General features: G+C 42.6%; 3 protein-coding genes across 9 annotated transcripts in view; 1 reads left to right on the top strand and 2 right to left on the bottom strand.

Annotated features, from left to right (window-relative positions):
* Positions 1 to 265: 265 nt before the first annotated feature.
* Positions 266 to 6,783, bottom strand: RSRP1 (arginine and serine rich protein 1). 4 transcript variants are annotated; one of them, XM_090057602.1, is made up of 6 exons: positions 6,555 to 6,748; positions 6,241 to 6,284; positions 4,356 to 4,979; positions 3,977 to 4,131; positions 2,591 to 2,674; positions 266 to 2,006 (listed from the first exon to the last, which is right to left on the bottom strand). In XM_090057602.1, exons 1-6 carry the CDS (start codon positions 6,641 to 6,643, stop codon positions 1,821 to 1,823), a joined length of 1,182 nt encoding a protein of 393 aa, XP_089913728.1. In that variant the 5' UTR covers positions 6,644 to 6,748; the 3' UTR covers positions 266 to 1,820. The 4 variants fall into 4 exon arrangements, 1 of the variants encoding a protein (XP_089913728.1); XR_016443518.1 differs by having other exon boundaries at positions 1,942 to 2,006; positions 2,591 to 4,131; positions 6,685 to 6,783; XR_016443517.1 differs by having other exon boundaries at positions 1,942 to 2,006; positions 2,591 to 4,131; positions 6,555 to 6,749.
* Positions 6,784 to 6,889: 106 nt separating this feature from the next.
* Positions 6,890 to 13,128, top strand: TMEM50A (transmembrane protein 50A). Of its 2 annotated transcripts, none has more exons than XM_090057558.1 (7): positions 6,890 to 7,015; positions 8,425 to 8,526; positions 9,584 to 9,696; positions 10,821 to 10,888; positions 11,670 to 11,762; positions 12,365 to 12,425; positions 12,725 to 13,128. In XM_090057558.1, exons 2-7 carry the CDS (start codon positions 8,434 to 8,436, stop codon positions 12,768 to 12,770), a joined length of 474 nt encoding a protein of 157 aa, XP_089913684.1. In that variant the 5' UTR covers positions 6,890 to 7,015; positions 8,425 to 8,433; the 3' UTR covers positions 12,771 to 13,128. The 2 variants fall into 2 exon arrangements, with proteins under 2 accessions (XP_089913684.1, XP_089913685.1); XM_090057559.1 differs by lacking the exon at positions 6,890 to 7,015 and adding an exon at positions 7,044 to 7,279.
* LOC149859318 (blood group Rh(CE) polypeptide-like) overlaps positions 12,724 to 20,090 on the bottom strand; it is a 30,142-nt gene continuing 22,775 nt past the window's right edge. For all 3 annotated transcript variants that reach the window (XM_090057556.1, XM_090057554.1, XM_090057557.1), the window contains one exon: positions 12,724 to 20,010. In XM_090057556.1, coding sequence (XP_089913682.1) covers positions 19,984 to 20,010 — 27 coding nt within the window. In that variant the 3' untranslated portion in view covers positions 12,724 to 19,983. The remainder of the gene's footprint in view (positions 20,011 to 20,090) is intronic.

Raw genomic sequence — 20,090 nt, 5'->3', positions numbered from 1 at the left:
AAGTTAAAAAAGGCTCCATACCTTATTAACTCAACCACAAACAGGGAAGGAAGGGTATGGAAAAAGCCAAGCAGCTTGTTGAAAAGCAATTGTGCCTGAATCATAAAAGCAACACGAGACTTCTGTGGGTGGTTTCTGATGCAAGGTTACCTGTTTTCCTCTTATTTCTTGGACCATCACAGTATCACTAGAACCCCAATTCACTGAATTGATACATTTTGTATTTTCTAAATTGTCTTTTAAAAACAAGGATTCTGACAGGAACAAGTGATATAATAGCAGATGGACTGTCTTCAGTCAGTTCTGTATGCATGGAAGAACTAGCCCTGGAAGCATTACCAGGTTTCTGAATGGGATAGATGCATGTGTCAATAGGTCTGATTATGTTCATTTACATCAGCATTGCTCAACCTGGGAGTCATGACCCAGGAGAGCACAGGAATGTACAAAAGGGTTGCAAAACCAGCTTAGGAGAAAGGCTTGGGAAATCAGCTTTTCCCTTGTGGGCCCCTCCCCACACACTGGGGCCTGAGGGTAGGGTCCAGTAGGTTGGGACTGGCCCCTTATGTTTACAAGCAGGTCCGGATACAAAAAAAAATAAAGGTTGAGAATCACTGATCTAGATGTTTTGATTGTCTTCCATGTACAGTAGAGAACAGCACAATGGATTGTAGATGCAGAAATTAACAGGATATTCCCTTCAGCAGGGACCTGCTTACCTCCAGCTTCCATGATGAAATACAGCTAGCCACAAAATCAAGAACCTCAAGTATTCTGCAATGTTAGTCATTAAAGCAAAGAAACATGGAACCTGGCTCCCTCACTAGAATACTTAAAAGTTCTTAGGACTGTTGCCCCCTCCCCACCCCTTCATCACAGTAACATTATGCTATATTGAAGTAGCTGTAATTGTTACTTCATATACCCTCATCCCACAAAAAAAAAAAACAAAAAAACAGCAGAAGCCTGGAGTGTACTGAAGCAAATAATTTAACTGAAACTGATTTTTTACACTTGGGGCATTGAGCATTAAAGAGACAGCTGTAGTGGAACCAAGTAAGTTCATCTAAAATAGATGACAAATGCTTCCTTATGCAACTATGTATGTTATGTCATTACTGTTTTTACAAGGAATAAATCCTCTGGATTAATACTATTTACGTTTCATTGTGGACAGAAGAATATGTTCCAAATTGTGAAAACAAATTAGCAAAGGAATATTCAAGAAGCCTAGAAACTCAAGTTACTCAACAGTAGGCATCTGACGTTTTCAAATTTTTTCCACCATGTGAGGGCTTACGATTTTGACGCTTTATTCATAGCAGAGATCCACAGCTTCATTTCTGATTCTGCTTTAGTTTAGGCAATAAATGACAAGTAATTTATACCTGCAGGACTTCAGCAGGAAACAAGTCTTGTTGAATCAGTACAAGTGACTTCAATGCACACACACAGGCCCAGGTTTGGACACAAGTTCAAAAACTAAATTTTTATTTATTTCAAGTAAACAGATACACAATACAAGTATTCAGAACAAGGACTGCTAAAACTAACATTAGAAAAGATTACCCACCTGTAATTTCTAATCCATTACAGTGTTGCAAAAAGCTATTTACAAAATATACAAAGATTCCCACCTGTAATTTCTGGACCATTGTGCTCAGTCTTCTATCTGAAAGACAAACCTAATATTCCAAAATTAAAAGCCTCTCAGTTATTAAATCAATATTAAAACAAAAATCTTCAACCTGGTAGGATTTCAGACCTCACTACTGGAATGCTTAAGCACAACTCTTCACAGAAAAGCAAGGGAAGCAGTATTAGCGTGCTCGAAAGGGTGCACTTTTAGGAGAGAAGTTTAAAAATGAGTTGTTCTCTTCTTTCTTGATAGGAACCCATTGCCCATAAGGATTTCCTTTTCTGTCATCTTCTCTTCCTGGGGAAACTGTTCTCTCTCTAACAGAGAGACTTGCAGGTTTCTGAGCTACTGGCTTCGCCATTGTGTTCTGGAAAGAAATACAGCTCCTATTTAGAATATATTTTCTTCCAATCTTATCATGCAGACAGCTATAGTCTGAGACACTTGTCTACAACGGAGGGTGCTTAAGAATTATTTAAATAGTCTGTGGAAGCCCCTCTCAGCATGTCAAAGGCAAGAGTTTTTGGCTGATGTCTAAAAAAATCAAAATTGTGCAGCTGGGCCAATAGACCATCATCCACAAAAATTCCTGTGTTCCATTTCCTGGACCACCATGGCTACAACACTACCAAAACACTGAGGGTATCAATTCTTAGCGTGTGTAACCTTTGGTTCACTTGCAGAAAAGTAAACTGTTCAAATAATTCTTTTTTTGTGTTTTTTGAATCCCCGCCCCCGATATATTAATGCACAAGCCACACCATTTCATGAGTTAAGTCAGTTGTATCTGCATTTCATAAAAGCTGTCAATCAATCAAATCTAAACTTAAAATTAGGGGTGGAACCACTACCCTGTAGCTAACCTTTTGCTTAGCTAAGTTACATTTGGCACAAGTGCCCAATCTCCCAGTCTTCTGAAGTCAAGATTTAGTATCTTGTACATGTACTTACATTAGAGCTGAAAGAAATGCCTCTCTGTGCAGTAGCTCTCTCAGTTCCACTTCTAAGCAAGTCTTCTGTAAGTCTTCCGGATGGCTAAAGAAGAGTATACGAAGTTTATATGGAGGGAAGCTAGGTTTGTTCCCGATTAGATAACATAGTAGGAAAGACTACAACATGAATATTCTAATACAAGCTGGTCTTGGCTATTTATATCATCAGTAGCTCTAAAGCTACAAAGTAAGGTGATACTTTAAAAAAAAAAAAGTAGTGTTGAAGTTAACTTGGGAACATCTGGTTATTTTCACTAGTTCAATTGTGTCAATTTACATGTGCAACCTCCATGCTCAAGTTTTAAACTGTAACCATCTTATTGCAAGCATGGATTTCATATACATTGAAATGAAATGTTATAGCAAGTTGTGTACGAGTTCTGTACATCAACCCTGCAGAGCTTTGGAGAAGGACAATAAACTTATCTGCAAGTGATGCAGGCCTCTTCTTCTGTACTCTCTCAATCTGGAATATATTGCATATATTATGACAGGGATTGCCTGTACCATTTGTTTAGTTGTCCACGAAACCCTCATTAAGTTTAAGTCAGAAATACTAAGTTTAAGATGCTGCTACACAACATATGATAGGTTTGCTCCCTACAGCGTATCAGATAATTGCTATTAACATACATACTGCAAAACTAAAATTTGTTTGTTAAAAATAAATTAACTTTCTTTCCCTCCCCTAGAATCACAGCAGCTATAGCCCAAGTCCCTTGATTACCACCAGTTTTTCTTCATCAATGTCTGCAGACCATATTCATGATTTCTATAAGACAGAAATAAAGTATGTAAAATGCAATGCGTGTTTGGGTACTGGATTTCTGGGAACAGTTTGTTGCATATGAAAAAAACTGACAGTCACCAGGCAGTAAGATTAACCTTTACAAAAGCCTATTAAAACAGAATTTGTGATTAAACCTTAGACTCAGCTCAACTGCATTTGCCAATTACAATTTTATAGACTAGTGAGTCATTTCCTACTGGAGGAAAAACAAAAACAACAAACAAACAACTCCCCCCCAAGAAAACCAGATTCTTTCTGCCTTCCTAACCTATCACTAGTGGAAAAGTGTGCATCTTCATGGGGACCAACCACCTCTAAGACTCCAAGGTACTCTTCCAGCATCATCAGGTCTACAAAGGGTTTGGGGTATTCTGATGAGTTAGTTTTTTTCCCCCCCACAAAATATTTCAAAGGCATAATTTCAAAGCAACTTAAGAACAAAAAAAATAAAAAGTTAAAACAGCTAGTCATGCAGGCTTGCCTCTGAGGAGTTTTGGGAAAAGAGAAAGGAAGAAGTTTACCTTTGAAGTAGGAAACACTCCAGGTCATACTTACCTCAGTAGACTCTGCAGCATCTTCACTTTTCAGGTTTCTGCTGTTTGTGTCTTTGGATACCGTGCTGAGTCTCAAACTCGCTGGCAACACAATGTTATTTGTTCCAAGGACTTTGGCAGCATTAGTCTTGGCTATTTCCAGGAGTTCCCTCTTATCTGGGGGGAGTATACAGTAAGCCTCGTGCATCAACCAATGCAGAACTAAACATGCACCTAAACTTAACTTTGCATTTTAGCTTAACATGCAAAAAGCAGCAACCCCCCCCACAAAATCCCCGCAGCTTTCTGTGCTCATACAGACCTATACAGCAGCTCTATAACCTTCCAGTCATTCTCTTTCCACGATAGAAACATATACTGGTATTTGCAGAAGACTGTACCTTTCTCACTTAAACGGAGAGGAGATCTACTACGGGATCTTGTTCGTGACCTGCTTCTCCAGTTTCTGTAAGCTTCAGGATATATGGTTCTCCCAAATCCATAGTAACGTCGGCCTCTTGATCGCGATCTGCTTCTTGAGTAAGATCTTCTGTAATATGATCTTCCACGAGACCATGACCTACTGCGTGATCTATAACTTGGAGGAGAACAGCGGTATCTTCTATAGTGCCTAGGATAACACCTTCCCCTACATCGATAGCTACGTGATCTTGAACGGCTTCTGGAATACGATCTGGAGTACCGTCTGTATCTCCTGGAACCATTTCTTCTAGCTCTTGACCTCGATCTGGTTCTAGACCTGCTCCAACTCCTTGAAGAAGCTGAAGATGAAGAACTTGAACTGGACTGTGAACTGGAAGATGATCTGCTCGATGATCCTGAAGTTGATCTGTCACGACTTCTTTTGGACCTCAAGCGGGAATTTCTCCCCTTTGGAGAGCTTAGCGTTAAATCATCCATGAAGTTTGTCATCTCATCGGTCTTATTAGCCTTCAAGTTCTCAGGGCTTTTAGCCATTCTATCTGCTTTGAGTGATGTTCTACTTGAATGCCCAGTTTCAGTTCCTGTTTTGAAACAAAAACCTCTTGTAAGATTTGCTGGGCGGGGGGGGGAAATAAATTCAAGACTTCCTAAAGGAATGAACATTCCAGGTCAAGTTTTTCACCACCCCCCCAGTTTTATGCTGTGGCTTTGACAGCTGTGTTTAATTAAAGTTCCTTTCCTTAAGAGAAAAAAACCTCACTTAAAAAATTTAAAGTTTCTAAATAAGCAGTTCAAGTGGTGTATCAAATGAGGATTTTAAACTGCTTTATATATACTAGTTGGCATTACAGCTTTAAGCAAAATCAGCCACGTTCACAGAATAAACTGAGCCATGGCCAAATTAAATTTTAAATATCCCTTCAATATCAAGATGCACTCCTCCAAATACAGACCATGACAGCCAAGAGAATTTCGTTTCAACAACTTATCCAGGGATTTGGTTTGGGGTTTTTTTCGGTTTTCAATACCCAGATATATTATTTGAAATGAAAAAAACAATTTAAATTGTGAAATAGTTTTCCTGTCTGGCTGTAGTACAGCCCACTTTCTTTTTTTAGATGCCACTTGCAAACATAGCAGTAAGCATTCGACAGAGATTAGAATTCATCAAAGGGCAAGTGAAGTTCATAGCTGATTTTATCAGCTACATCAGCATTTACATATGCATTTGAAATCACATTAAAAATAGTATGCTAATAACTAAAATGGCTGCCACTGGCAGCCATTTTAGCCACATCCACCTGCTCCGCTCACTGTACTTGTACGACCCCTCCCCTCCTTGTCCTCCCTGACCCTTCCCATGATCCTGATGGATTTTTCCCAAGTGAAAAAACCCGCCATATTTTATCCTCTAAATTTGTGGTCCATGTTCGCTCAACACAAGAAGAACCGGCCAGTTCTGCAGTTCTTTCGCACAATGACTGCAGCATCAAAGCAGGGTTACTGCTGCATTTTCGTTCCCTTTAAAGCCATAATGCCCAGCTTGGCTACTTGAGAGAGAGACAAGTCTCGCTGGCTTCCTGTTTACACACCACTACCCAAACAGAAGCACATCTCTGCATCGAGAACAAACACTGCTGCACACATCTGTGCGACACGGCAAACTCAGCCTGGACGAGACAGGGAGTTTTATTGGTAGTTATCCGTCTCGAGTTGTATTCCCCCCTCCCCCCTTATCCAAGCAGGCTCAGAGACCCAGCTGCTGGCAGTGGGGGGCAGGAACAAAGTGCGTGTAAGGTAGCAAACGGAACCCAAACAAGGTGGTTTTCATCAGGCACTTACCGCTGGGGGCAGCAGGGCACCCCATCCCGCTCCCTTGCGAGTTCCTGAAGAGAGACACACGGGTGAGCCAGCGCTCCCGCAGCCCCTCCGCCTCGTGCCAGCCCACCCCTTCCCCGACACTGCAGGACCGGGGAGGGGGGGGCTCCTGTTACCAGCAAGATCCCCCGAGTCGCTCCCAACAGCGCCAGGCACCCCCCCCGGGAACAAACCACTGGCACCCCACAACCATCACCCCGGCAATACAAAGCACCCCTGTCATGGAAGCAGCCATGAGGCACAGCCCCCTTCACGCCAGAGCCGCGCGCGCGACTCACTGGTCGCCTTTGGACGGGCCGCCCCCACACGGGTCCTGCGCCCGCGGCGTGGCCTGCGGGAACCCCCCTGCTCCGTGGGTCACCCCCATGTCGGCAGCGCCCCGCTCTCGGCCTCCCCACGCACACGCACAGCGACACCCGCGTCCCGCCGCGACTAAGCGCCCCCAGAAGTTTCCAGAAGCCTCCACCCTCCACACTGACGTCACGGCGAGGCTGGTGCGCAAGGGCGAGGCTGCCCCCGCCCCTCTGCCACAGCAGAACATGCGCGCCAGCCCAACAAAACAGCTCCCCCTCCCCACAACTGCGCATGAGCAAAGCAGTCGATTTCCCCCATCCTCTCGTGACAGCCCCCTCCCGCCCGGCAGTGCGCATGCGCGGGTTCGCTCTGTATCCGGGTTGTTTGTCCCGCCCCCACGGCCGGAAGTGGGCGCTGAGGGAGGCGGCGTGGGCCCCGCCCGGTGGTAAGCAGCGGGGAGCAAGCCCTGGGCTCTCTCCAGGCTTGGGGCCTGGCTGCAGTCCCCGTGCATTGAGTGGGCGGGGCCATGCCCCCAAATCAGCCCATGGCGGGGAGGCAGGGGTCTGGGCGTGAGGGGGTTCGGCTGAGCCGTGGGCCCGGCGCTTCCCCCCCCCCCCCCACCTCGCCTGCACCGACATCCCCGACGGGGTCTGAGGGACAAGCCCAGACACCGTCTCTGACGTGATGGTTTATTCCCAGAAACGTTGTGGTGAGCACTAGGGCTGTGCAAAGCAAGCCCTGTTCAATTTCGGCCCCAATTCGGGGGGGGGCAGCAATGCAATTCGTCGATTCGGATCGCCGTCCTAGATTTGATTCAGCCGCATCCAAATCTGAAGATTCGGCACCAATTTGGATGCAGACACAGCTTCAAATGTTTTTTCTACGTTACCTCGACGTACTGGTGTAGCTCATGATCACTGGGGCGCGTGGAGCATGCTCATCGGAGGACCCAGAAGTATTACTGGGCTTACCAGGGAGTGTGCCTGGGGGGTCACCTCCCCCCCAGCAGCTCAGCGATTGGTTGCAGGGGGACCCCAGGTGTCCCCCAGACCAGGGAGGTGCCAGTCACTGAACCGGGGGTCCTTCTGCATGCTTCCCGGTGGACCCGGAAGTGCTTCTGGTCCACTTTCGGGTCTGCTGCTGAGCACGCTGGGGACCCCCACGCTCCTGTGGGATGCTCTGTGCACCCCAGCATCACAGCATTCACAAGCTACCTGCTCCTTAGAGGTACGTAGAAAAATATTTAAAGCTGTGTCTAGCTCCGAAACTTTCCGAATCGATTCGAAGGGTTGCAAGTCGATTTGGAGAAATTAAAGGGTCCTCTGATTTAATTCGGATTCAGTGATTTGGCCGCTGAATCAGGCTGAATCTCCACTGAATTGAATCGGGGATCAACGCTTTGCACAGCCCTAGTGAGGACGCCTGGGGTACATCCCTTGCACCGTATTCAAGAGCGGTGGTGCTGGGCACCCCAGGGTGTATTCACTGCCTCATTTCCAGGGGTGCAGAGATGGAGTGGATAGGCAGAGCCCATTGCCTTTGCTTCTGAAATTTAGGCATGAATTTGGTGTTCTCGTTCACAGCCCTTGGAGAGGCCCCAGAAGGCTGCCTAGGACAGTTCTCACCACTAACTAGCATGTAACTCCCTGTCTGCCCTGCTCCATGTATAGGTCCTGCTTAGTGGGGGGCGGCCTGCAGCATTTTCAGCATGCTGATGGCATCCAGATTTTTTTTCACTATCCCCAAAAGCTTTGACATCTTCACATTTTAGTGTGGTTTCCTCATGGTAGTGTTACAAGATACCCTTTATATAAGAAAGTAAATATGGTTTTTTCTTCTTCTAACTTGTTAGAGAACTGAAAAATGTCTGGACTTCTTGAGAGCATGAGATGCTCGGAGTGCATTGATTGGGGAGAAAAGCGAAATACAATTGCATCCATTGCTGCTGGTGTGCTGGTATGTATAGCTAACCGTACCCTTTTTTTATTTTACACGTGCTTTTGTCATGTACTCAAGAGTCACTACTGAAGTGAAAGTGCTGTTTAAGACGAGAGCAATATGCTAACACCCACTGAATACAGGATGCTGGGAGCTCATACTGGATCTTGTGTTATTGCTTTCAAAGTAGTTATCCTGGAAGCATAAATTCATTTAAGAAAAGAGTGTATGAGTTCAGGTAATAGAATGGGCATACAAGCACGTTATGTGGTCAGCTAGGCTATGAATTTAGGGCAGGTCAGCTATGCAGCAAGTATCCATGGGCATGCTTTTTTACCTGCAGTTTATGAAAATAACTAGGTTACTTTACATTTACCACAAAATGAAAACAATAGTTACCATGAAATAGTTGAAGTGCTTTAAGATAATGTTGTAGCTTATCTTGCCGTTACTTGTTTGGGCAGCGCTACCATAATGATATAGCCTTGTCAGAATCGGGAAGAAAATAGCTTGGCCTAATCTACACATGAAAGGCAATCTGTTTTGACAGACAACCACTAAACATAATTTCTCTCTTTTAATATCAAAAGTCTAGGGAGTCCTAAAAGTTGTTCAGTTAGCACTCCCCCCGAGCCTCTCAGTCAGAATTTGATCTGATTTACTTCACTCATAATTATGATATTCTGTTGCACCACTGAGCAGGCTTGTGGTAGGGTTTCATTTAAAGGTAGTTCCAGACATTTATACAGACACATTTAAAAAAAATGTAGCTTAGTAAATATATTTAAGGAAAACGCATTTTTATGAGGCTTTCTTAAATGATGTTTCTGTGGAAATCTTAAGCATGGGCTGCTCCACTTTCTCAGTTTCCACCAACTTAATGCTGCATATCTAACTGCTTTTGTTTCATCTTGTTCCCAACTAAATCACCAGCAAAACTCTCATTGACGTAAATGGAAACTAAATTGGCCATATAATTTTTTTCATACAAGCTAATGTATTTTTTGCTGCAACAACCTTGTAATGCTGTTGGGTGTAATCATGTCTGTGTTTTAAGTCATTTTATTTTAAATAGTTTTTTACAGGCTGGTGGATTATCATAGATGCAGCTGTTAAGTATCCTGATATGGAACAGTTCAACCATTCATACCATGCTTGTGGAGTTATAGCCACTATTGCATTCCTAATGTAGGTGCAATTTCTTTATCGGCTACATGCTTTATAAAACTTGCATTTTTCAAATAATGTAAAAAATACAGGTTTTAAGGAAGACTTTCATAGACCTTTCAAACATAAATGGACATTATTTCTGCAGGTGGGTCACTAGGAGCTTACAGAGAAGACACAGTCACTCAGTCATAGTTGATTCCAAGATGAACATGAGTTGTCAATGTGATGAAGTGATCAACAAGGCTAACCGCACTCTGTTGTGCATTAGCAGGTGCATGATGAACAGGTCCAGGGAGATGATGCTTCCCATCTGTGGCACTGGTTAGGCTGCAGTTGGAGTACTACGTCAAGTTTTGTGCACCGCACTTCAAGAGGAATGTGGACAACCTTGAGAGGGTCCAGAGAAGGGCCACTTATATGGTTAGGGGACTGCAGGCAAAGCCCTACGAGGAGAGATTGAGAGACCTCGATCTCTTCAACCTCCACAAGAGAAGGCTGAGAGAGGATCTTGTGGCCGCCTACAAATTCATCGGTAGGGGGAGGGGCAGCAAGGAATAGGAGATGCTCTGTTTACCAGTGCACCCCTTGGAGTAACTAGGAACAAAGGCCACAAACTGATGGAGAACAGATTTAGGTTAGACTTCAGGAAGAACTTCTTCACAGTAAGGGTTGCCAGAATCTGGAATGGGCTTCTAAGGAAGGTGGTGCTCTCCCCTACCTTGGGGGTCTTTAAGAGGAGGCTAGACATGCACCTGGCTGGGGTCATCTAACCCCATCGCTGTTTCCCGGCCTGAGCTGGGGTTGGACTCAATGATCCTCTGAAGTCCCTTCCGACCCAAACATCTATGAATCTTTGAATACCAACAGACTGTATTTACATTGATTACAAGTAATTGGATTACAAGCCAAGTCTCTTAATACCTACCATATATTCTTACTAATTTCAACATTCTAAATAGGAGACTGTTTGAAAAAACATTTTTTTTCAAATTTGAGTTAGCTGTACCTTCTTGCAAAGCAAAGGTTGCAGAAAATATGATAAATTCTCACTACTGGCCTATACAGTGATAGAAGAAAATCACAAAAAGTGGTAATTCTGTTTTTACTGTACTGTTCAATTCCCTTCTGTTTCTTTTATGTAGGATCAATGCAGTATCAAATGGTCAAGTTCGTGGTGACAGTTACAGTGAAGGCTGTCTTGGACAAACAGGTAGTAATAAATCACATTATAACTAGAACTGCACATGTGGATAATGCAGTGCTTTGATGTTTTATTTACAAAGCAAATCTACAAGTGTGGCATTGTATTATCTGGATATGCCACTAATAAGCCTTTTTACAGGATAGTAACTTGATTTCTTTTTCATATATGTGAAAAGATTATTCATTTTACATGATTTTGTCAAACAAGCACTTTTAACTTCCACACCTTGTTTTGCCCATCATCTATACATTTGGCAATAATTGTTAATAGTTTTTGGTTTCATTCTTCTGTCATCCGAGACACTCTAAAATAATTTAATGTGAAACAGTAAGTTTGGCCCCCGTAGTTTTGGCTACTACATTTTCCAGATAGTCACCGTATAACTTACTGATTCTTACCTTCTTGGTGTGTAGTACAAGCTTGCTTTTTTTTGTCCAACATAAGGTCCGCTTCTTTTGGCTGGTTGGTGCTAGCAGCTATCTTAAGGTTCTCTGTATGCATCATGGGTGGAAGTCACCTCTTCTAGAGGACTTGCACAAGTCTTAGGCACCACTCTCCACAGTGGCAAGGAGCACAGCTGTCATGTAAGCAGCTGCAGCTCCAGGGTTGCAATAGCATCATCCTGTTGCTGCTTCAATAGTTCCCTACAACATCTAGGATGTGTGTAAGATGTGTTTTTATTTGGATACAGTGGCAGTCCTAGTCTAGAAGGCTGTGCTTACACAATATAGTACTTTGAAACAGGGGCATATTGCAAATTGAAGTACATGTGCACATTCTTTTTAAGGTGCTCGCATCTGGCTGTTTATTGGTTTTATGATGGCCTTTGGATCTCTGATTGCTTCCATGTGGATCCTTTTTGGAGGCTATGTTGTTAAAGGTAAGATACGTTACAGATCTTAATATCAAACCCATTTTGATTTTTACATGAGCATTGCATAAATGTATGTGAACTTCCACAAGAAAACTTGCTTTCCCTGGGGACATGTTTCTTCATGTTGACAGAGAGCAAAGTATGGTGTTGCCCACAGTACATTACTCATCAGTATTGTTATCTGTGAGCCACTGATTGTATTCAGCAATTGTCCCACATAGGTAGTTTTGCTGTGCAGTGACAATGCCAAAAACCCTATGCTGTATTCAGCTGGTTTAGATGTAGAACCTTGTCCATCTGTCTGTTTAAAGATATAAATAGTTCACAAGGACATAGAAAATATCTTACAGGAAGTATAGTGTAAGATGCAGTGTTTGTAAAACAAGTGTTTGTTTTCCCTCTACTTGGCTGCCACAGCTTGGAATATTATTATTTGTCACTCTTATTTTATTTACAACAAAAAATAAAAGGCTCTTTGATCACACTTTTGCTGTACCAGACAAAAAATCCTTGTTAACCTGATGCTGGATCATTCATGAAATAACATATCAGAAAATGAAAAGAATATTTTCATAAAAAATTGGAAATCTTTTTTTTTCTTTTGCCAGAGAAACCAGTAGTCTATCCAGGAATAGCCGTCTTCTTCCAGAACGCATTTATCTTTTTTGGGTAAGCCTATGTTTTCTTCCTTATTCTTCTGAATTAAATCTAGTTAGTTATAATTGTGATCGCTCTGAAGAAAAAGAGCTAGTTTGTAATAAGGTATGTGTAGGCAGGGTTTAGAGATCTGCCTGTTTGCATCTTGTTGAAGGATCAGGACTTTATATTCAGAATCACTGAATACTGAAGTTTGTGTTAGCTACCAAGACTTTGAATCTGACTGCTCTTTTTTGGAAGCAAGAGTCCTTATGCTCTATGAAAAAATCGTATACTCATGGTTTGGTTTGTTGTTTTTTTTCTCTAAACAGAGGACTGGTCTTTAAATTTGGTCGCACTGAAGATTTGTGGCAGTGACTGTCTGAGGAAGTGCATCAGCCATCTCTTTCAACTGCACACTCCTGATCTTTTTGTAAAACCATTTTGTAAGCTGTTGCTCTTGGATTATGTCTGAGGATAAAATGAGCACAATGTGGAATCGTGACACTAATTTTTTTATTCTGGTAAAAATTTGTACTCTGCTGTTGGCTTTAAATGGTGTGATTATATTTGACTGAAATGTAAAGTTGATGAAGGAAAATGTAGAAATGGAAGTCACTTTTTATGGTATATTATTTGTTACACATAAATGTTGTAGATGGATAATAGCTGTGTTTAACCAAGTGTTCTATACTATCTAAGGTCCAAAATGGCAATTAAAAATGCTTTAAAACAACCTTTACATATATTTATTAAGATACAATCTTTCGTATATCTGATATTACACTATATAAATATTCATGAATTTCAGAACTCTCTGGCCTATGGCACTTTATTTTCCACAAAATACAGTTTTGTTTCTGTATGAATATTTGGATTACAATATTATGACCTTCCATAAGTAATAGTCAAATAAAGGTTTGTTATTGCTGCATGGAAAAATTGGAGATTAACTTTATTTTAGCAACCAGGCTTTTTATATAATTAGTCAACCTGGATATTTGCTCTTATACTAGATGATGGATAATTTGTCCATGAAATTTGTTACAAGCTACATTTTAGTTTGCAAGGGAATAAAAAATCCTTTTACAAGACTTGGATACCCTGGCTCTATGAACAGTGCTCCTATATGGTTTAATTCTTGAGTTTAGCTTCCAGAGGGGAAAGGGAATGTTTCTGCCATACCTACCTGGCTCACAGCCTCTGTTAAATGGCATACCATCCTTCTCCAAGTACTGTGGAATTTCTTAAGTCAACATAGTTTCATAGTAGCTAGGGCCAGGAAGGACCTGAACAGATCATCTAGCCTGACCCCCTGCCAGAGGCAGGAATGAAAGCTGGGTTCACAAGACCCCAGACAGGTGATCATCCAACCTCCTCTTGAATTTGCCCAAGGTAGGGGCAAGGACCACTTCCCTGGGAAGTTGGTTCCAGATTTTGGCCACCCTAACTATAAAATATTGCCTCCTGATCTCTAACCTAAACCTATTCTCCATCAGCTTATTACCATTGTTCCTCATCACCCCAGGTGGTGCTGGGGAGAAAAGGGCTCTTCCTATTTGCTGATAATCTCCCCTGATGAGTGTAGGCAGCCACCAGGTCCCCCCTCAGCCTCCTCTTGCTGAGGCTGAACAGGTTCAGGTCCCTCAGTCTTTCCTCAAAGGGCCTGTCCTGCTGCCCTCTCCTCTGGACTCTCCTGGCTGGCCACATCCTTTTAAAGTGTGGCGCCCAAAACTGGATGCAGTACTCCAACTGCGGCCTGACTAAAGTTGCATAGAGGGGGAGGATCACCTCTCTGGACTGGCATGAGATGCATCTTTGGATGCATGACAAGATATGGCTGGCCTTCCTGGCTGCAGTCTGGCATTGGCGGCTCACGTTCATCTTGGGAGTCAGTAATGACTCCAAGATCCCTTTCTGCCTCTGTGCTTTCAAGAGGGGAACTCCCCAGCCTGTATGTATGCTGTGGCTTCCTTCTCCCAAGGTGCAGCACCCTGCATTTATCTGTGTTGAACCCCATCCTGTTCTCATCTGCTCACTTTTGTAGTCTGTCTAAGTCTGGTTACAGCCTCTCTTTCCCTTCATGTGTGCCTTCCTCGCCCCACATCTTAGTGTCATCAGCAAACTTCGGCAATTTAGTCTACAAGATGCATCTTTTCTAGATTCTTTCAACTACCTTATGATAGCTGCTTTAGCTGTGCTCCTAACACATCCTGTATACTTCCTTTTCTTTTTTCCTGCACAACTTCAGATAAAAGTTCTCAAATAGTCTTGGTGAATCTTGGCATGTATTGAACTTTTCATTGCATTTAATACCTAGTGTTTTCCAGTCCTTTCCTCTTCAAAGACATTTAGAAAGCTTTCTCTACCTTTTGGTGGATTTACAACTTTCACATCATAGCTCAATCTTCCAAATACTTGGAAATTCTTATGTCTATATCTTTAACCTGGCAAATGCTTCAAGTGTCTTGCCAACCTGTAATGTTATTTCTTTTTAGACATTTCCACATTTGCATGTTATTAAGGAGGGGGAGGTAGTTTGCTTTCTGTCTGACTTGAGACTAAGCCTGGATTTGCACCTTGTAGACTAGGTAAATCAGAGACGTATAGCATAAGCTTGTGTAAGCAGAGGGCTTACTTCCTCAGATGCTATGTACAGCCTTCACCCTCATGTACATGACATCTGTGGAAGTAAGCCTCTTGGTTACAGAAGCTTATGCTATACATCTCTGATTTAGTCTACAAGATACAAATCTACCCTGCCTCTTATATGTTGTTGCCAAGCTCCATAATTGATTTGCATGTTGTATTCTGCTTGAGTTGAGACTGGCTGGAGTTCTCCATATTTTTCATAAGTAATTAACTCTCTCTTCCTTACGGTGCTGAAATGCAAGTTGCTTAAACTGGTGGGTTAATCGAGCACTTAAGAGTCAGAGGGTCAAGACCCAAATCTTGGAGCTTACTTATAAATCACAGTGCCTTTGTCGTATCAGTCTATACTGTTTCTGAAAATTAAGGGTAATGCCAAACAAGTGAGTTGAGAATACATTGCTATTCAACACCTATGTTTAAATTAACTGTGCATGCTGTATCCTGATGAAGTTGATGATAACTGTTTTAACATACCGTGCCCCTTCAATATGTCATCCTCTGCTCTAGCGCAGCTGGAGCTTTGCATCCAGTTCTAGGCGCTGCACTTCAGGAAGGATGTGGAGAAGCTCAAGAGAGTCCAAAGAAGAGCCACATGCATGATTAGAGGTCTAGAGACCAGGTCATAGGAGGAGAAGTTAAAAGACCTGGGACTGAGGAAGAGAAGTCTCAGAGGGAACTTGGTGGCAGCCTAAAAGTATTAGGGCTGTGCAAAGCTTCAGTCGCTGATTCTGTTTGGAGGAGATTTGGCAGCTAAATCTCTAAATCCAAATTGAATCAGCAGACCCATTAATCTATCCAAATTGAATTGGAAGCCTCCGATTCAATTCAGAGGGATTCAATGATTTGGCCATAGACACAGCTTTGTATGTTTTTTCTACATGCCTCAAGGTACCAGGCGGCTCATGAATGCTGAGGTGGTGGGGTGGATGGAACGTCTCATGGGAGCATGTGGGGGGTCCCCAGCACGTTCAGCAATGGATCCAGAAGCGCTTCTGGATACGCTGTGGAGTACGTGGGGAATCCTGCCCCCCAGCTCAGCAACTGGTGCCTCCTGGGTCTGGGAGGCACCTGGGGTCCCCCCACAGCTGACTGCTGAGCCAGGGGCACTGGGGGAGTTAGTTTTGCACACCCCTAATAAGTATATCAGGAGTACATTAGGGCCTGGGGGAGCAACAATTCACCAAGGGCCCCCAGGGGAGGACTAGAAATAATGGGCACAAGCTGACTGAAGATCGCTTCAGACTAAATATAAGAAAAAACTTCTTTACAAGCCAAGTGCAAAGGATTTGGAACAGCTCCCCCCAGATGTGGTATGGTCACCCACCCTGGAGATCTTCAAAAAGCATCTTGATGCCCATCTTGCTGGGGTCATCTGACCCCAGCGGTCTTTCCCACCCGAAGTGCAGGGGGGCCAGACCTGATGATCTGTAAGGTCCCTTCCAGCCCCTAACAAATATGATATGTTCCTGTAGGTACCAAGACATTAGCTATCAAATGCTCTGCTCCATGACTACCTCCTCTATCAGTCAACAATAGGGAATTATACAAGGAACTATAGAATTAACTAGCAATACTTACCTAGTGCAGCTGCAAGGTCAAGGAAAAAGACAACTATGGAAGGTTTTTCCAGTAGAAATAAGATGGACCAACAGTGGCAGCTTAAAGTTACTTCAGTTAGGGCACAGAAAGCAAAATAACTATATAAAGCTATTATCTTCCTTAATCATACTGTATGTTACTTACCAGTTCACACAAGTATTCCCAAAATACCTTTAAATAGTCTTGTCACTAACTTTGAAATATATTCCTCAGATCTTCCTATGGCTCCTAACATTAATCCCAGTTACCAATTAATTTAAATGGGCCTGTACAGAAAGTCTGTCAAAGCTACTTAATTCCTTTTAAAGGAGAGAGATTTTTAATGAGTGGGCTTGGTTTTATAATCCAATTTTAAATCATGATTCATGAAGTGATAAATTAAAAGACTGGTGTTGTAAAAATGACTGCTCAAACTTATTCTTTACTGGCTCTTTATTTTGTATAAATTAGAGATGTCAAGGCAGGCATGAGAGCTGTAACATCAAAGTCCGCAGTTCCTTTGTTTAGGCATTAAGTGCATTCATTTGAAACTGCCAGAGTCTCCCTTTTATCACCCAACAGCACGTAGGTAAGAGAACTAGCAAAACTGTCTGAGACAAATCAGAGTAGAAGATGCTGCTGGACTTTTTGTCTTAAAACATCCTCTACTTGGGGATACACCAAATCCTTCTGAGAAGGCTGCAAATGTTGTGTATTCTGCCCCAATTACTGTTGTGGCCCCTAAACAACGCACCATTACCACACCAGTCTCTCATGTAGAGCTCATTCAAGCAGTTCCTCCCAGAACTTGCAATATAGTAGGAATTAACAAAGAAATGACTCCTGGGCTGCAAACCACAACTGAGCAAGCGCTTGGGGCTTCCGTTCAAACACTTCTTGCGGCTTCATGGAAACGAACAGGACAATTTCACCTTCAACTGATTAACCATCTCAGTGTTTCTGGAACAGCCAGTACAAATTGGAGCACAACTAAGTTTTGGATGATTCTTCTCACTTCTGACTCGCTTTTCCTTCCTGTACTCCTGGATGTGTCAGCCATAAGGGGGAGGGTTTTTTAACCCAACCCTAGTCCCTCCTTACATCTCAGGGTCCAAGCACTAATGCATGTGGTACCCCCAGTATTGTTGAAAGGCCTCACGGGGCAGTTTGCACTCTGGGTGCAACAGGTTTGACCTTGTGCTGCCAACAGGTTGAACCCGAACTGGACTCTTGCAAAACTCTCATAAGGAAGAAAGTGGGCAAAATAGCAGCTAGGTAAGTCTTAAATGATAAACAGTTTGTGTGTTCTTAAATCATTCTGTGATCATGCTAAATGGAAGCTAAACTCAGCTCTCATCTCCTTCGATTGAACAAAATGACTGACCATCTTGTGCGCCAGGAATACAGAACAATGGCATTCACTGTAGGAGAAAGCTTCATTATTGCCATTAGAGTGGTGAGGAGAGTCAACCATTTAATAACAGCCATTTAATTTAAAAGCTAATGCATCACAGACAGTGTACATTTCTTATTGTGTCATCTAAGAAAGACTACAATCTCGCTTAGTATTTCTTTCTTCCTGCTTTGTTTTCTTTTTAAAGAAGTGTACTAAATAGATCAACAACTAGTACTTGCATATGTTTTATTACATTGACAACCAAAGAGCGGTGTGAGAGAGATTCTCAAACAGGCAAAACCAAGAGGCAAAATCCCAATCATCCTGCAAAAAGTTTCATGTGGACAGAGGCATCTCTTCACACAGAGCCCATGGCAGGATCTAAGTCAATTATACCAGAAGACTTGACCAGGTCAGAGATGCCTGCTGGTCACCATCTTACCATCAAAATGTAAGTCTTACTTGTAACTAGAGTAGGCATGAGATTGTCAGACAACTTTTTCAAGTGCGATAAAAATAGATTATGCTCTAGAAGCATTTTCACATCCAAAACATTGCGTCTATTTGCATTATTCCCTTAAAATGTTTTCAGGAGTTAAAACGGGCAGGCAATTATTTTGTGTGGAGGGCTGCTTACTGAGTTTTGGCAAGTTATCGAGGGCCGCATGACAGGCAGCCAGGGGTAGATAAGTATTGGAGAGAATGGCTTGGCAGGCTGCATCCAGCCCAGTGGCCACATTTTGCCCACCCCCAAGTTAAAACATGGTACCAAATTATTAAAGATCTTATTTAAAAAATAGAGCAGAAGAAACCAACTAAAAATGAACACTGGTGTTCAGCACTGCTTGATACACATTAAGAGCCTGATCCTACAAATCTTTATTCACTCAGCTGGCCCCATTCAAGTCACTGGGCTTACTTTTGCATTTATTCAAGTGAACAAGATTTTCCATGACCACTTCAGTTTAGCCAAAGGAATTCTCCTGTTGTCTGCAGTGGGCCTGGTCATTTGAAGAGCCAAGCACCTGCAGCCCCAAAAAGTAGCCAAGTACATTTGGTCTATTGCTGAAACTTGTGTGTACATAAGGCCCTGACTTGATTTTTCACCAGTCAAGTGAGTAAAAGATGCAGGATCAAGCCTTTTATTCCTAAATGAGTTTCTTGCCACCTGAACTCCCAGACAGCTGACCTAAGCCATACTGGCTACAGGAAATCTGCCTTTATCAGCTAATTTAGGGCCTACTTCCTCAAGATGCTAAGTGATCTGGTCTTGATCCAGGAGCACACTCAACCAGGTGCTTGCTATGGATCTCAACTGGATTACTTTTGCTTAATAACAGGCACCACCATATCTGAATTGCTGAATCAGGACCAAAGTGCTCAATACCTACAGAGTTAAGCCCTTCAGCTGCATAATTATATTACAGCAGGGGTAGGCAACCTGTGGCCCACAGCCACATGCAGCTCTTCAGAAGTTACTATGCGACTCCTTGAATCTTTGCACAACCACACCATGACCAAGTATGCTTGTGCTTGTGCAAAGTTTCAAGGAAATGCATATTCACTTTTGAAGAGCCACATGTGGCTCCAGAGTCACAGGTTGGCCACCCCTGTATTACAGCTTCCCAAGTCTGGAATCAAAAAACATTTTCCTTCGTTAAAATCTACATGCGTCTTAAGTTACAACAAAATCAAAGCTAAATGGGTGCAACAAATCTTTGCACAGACTCTACTACAGAAAATAATGAAAGCAAGATTCAAAGCAGAAAGGATAAACTATTTGATGTGTAATTTCATATACAATATAACTGAATAAAAACAGCTTATTAAAATATTGTCTACATTTTGAAGAACAGGAATGCTACATGACTTCCTTTTTTTTCACATGTTTATTAGTTTTCCGTAGTGGAGAACAGGAAGCTTCCTCATCTTGGTTTAACCTTAATGTAATTTGGGTCCCTCTGTTCAAAATCCATCAGCCAAATGGGGAAACTGTAAATGAACAAAGCAGTTCTCTCTCAGAACTGTTTCTGCATACAAAGTCCTCCCCCCACCAAAAAAAAAAAAATAGG

Source organism: Crocodylus siamensis, chromosome 7 (assembly GCF_052110815.1).
Source record: "Crocodylus siamensis isolate JL-2025a chromosome 7, ASM5211081v1, whole genome shotgun sequence".
Taxonomy (NCBI): Eukaryota; Metazoa; Chordata; order Crocodylia; family Crocodylidae; genus Crocodylus; species Crocodylus siamensis.
Note: the sequence above shows the minus strand (reverse complement) of the source record. Positions and strands in the feature narration are given on the sequence as shown.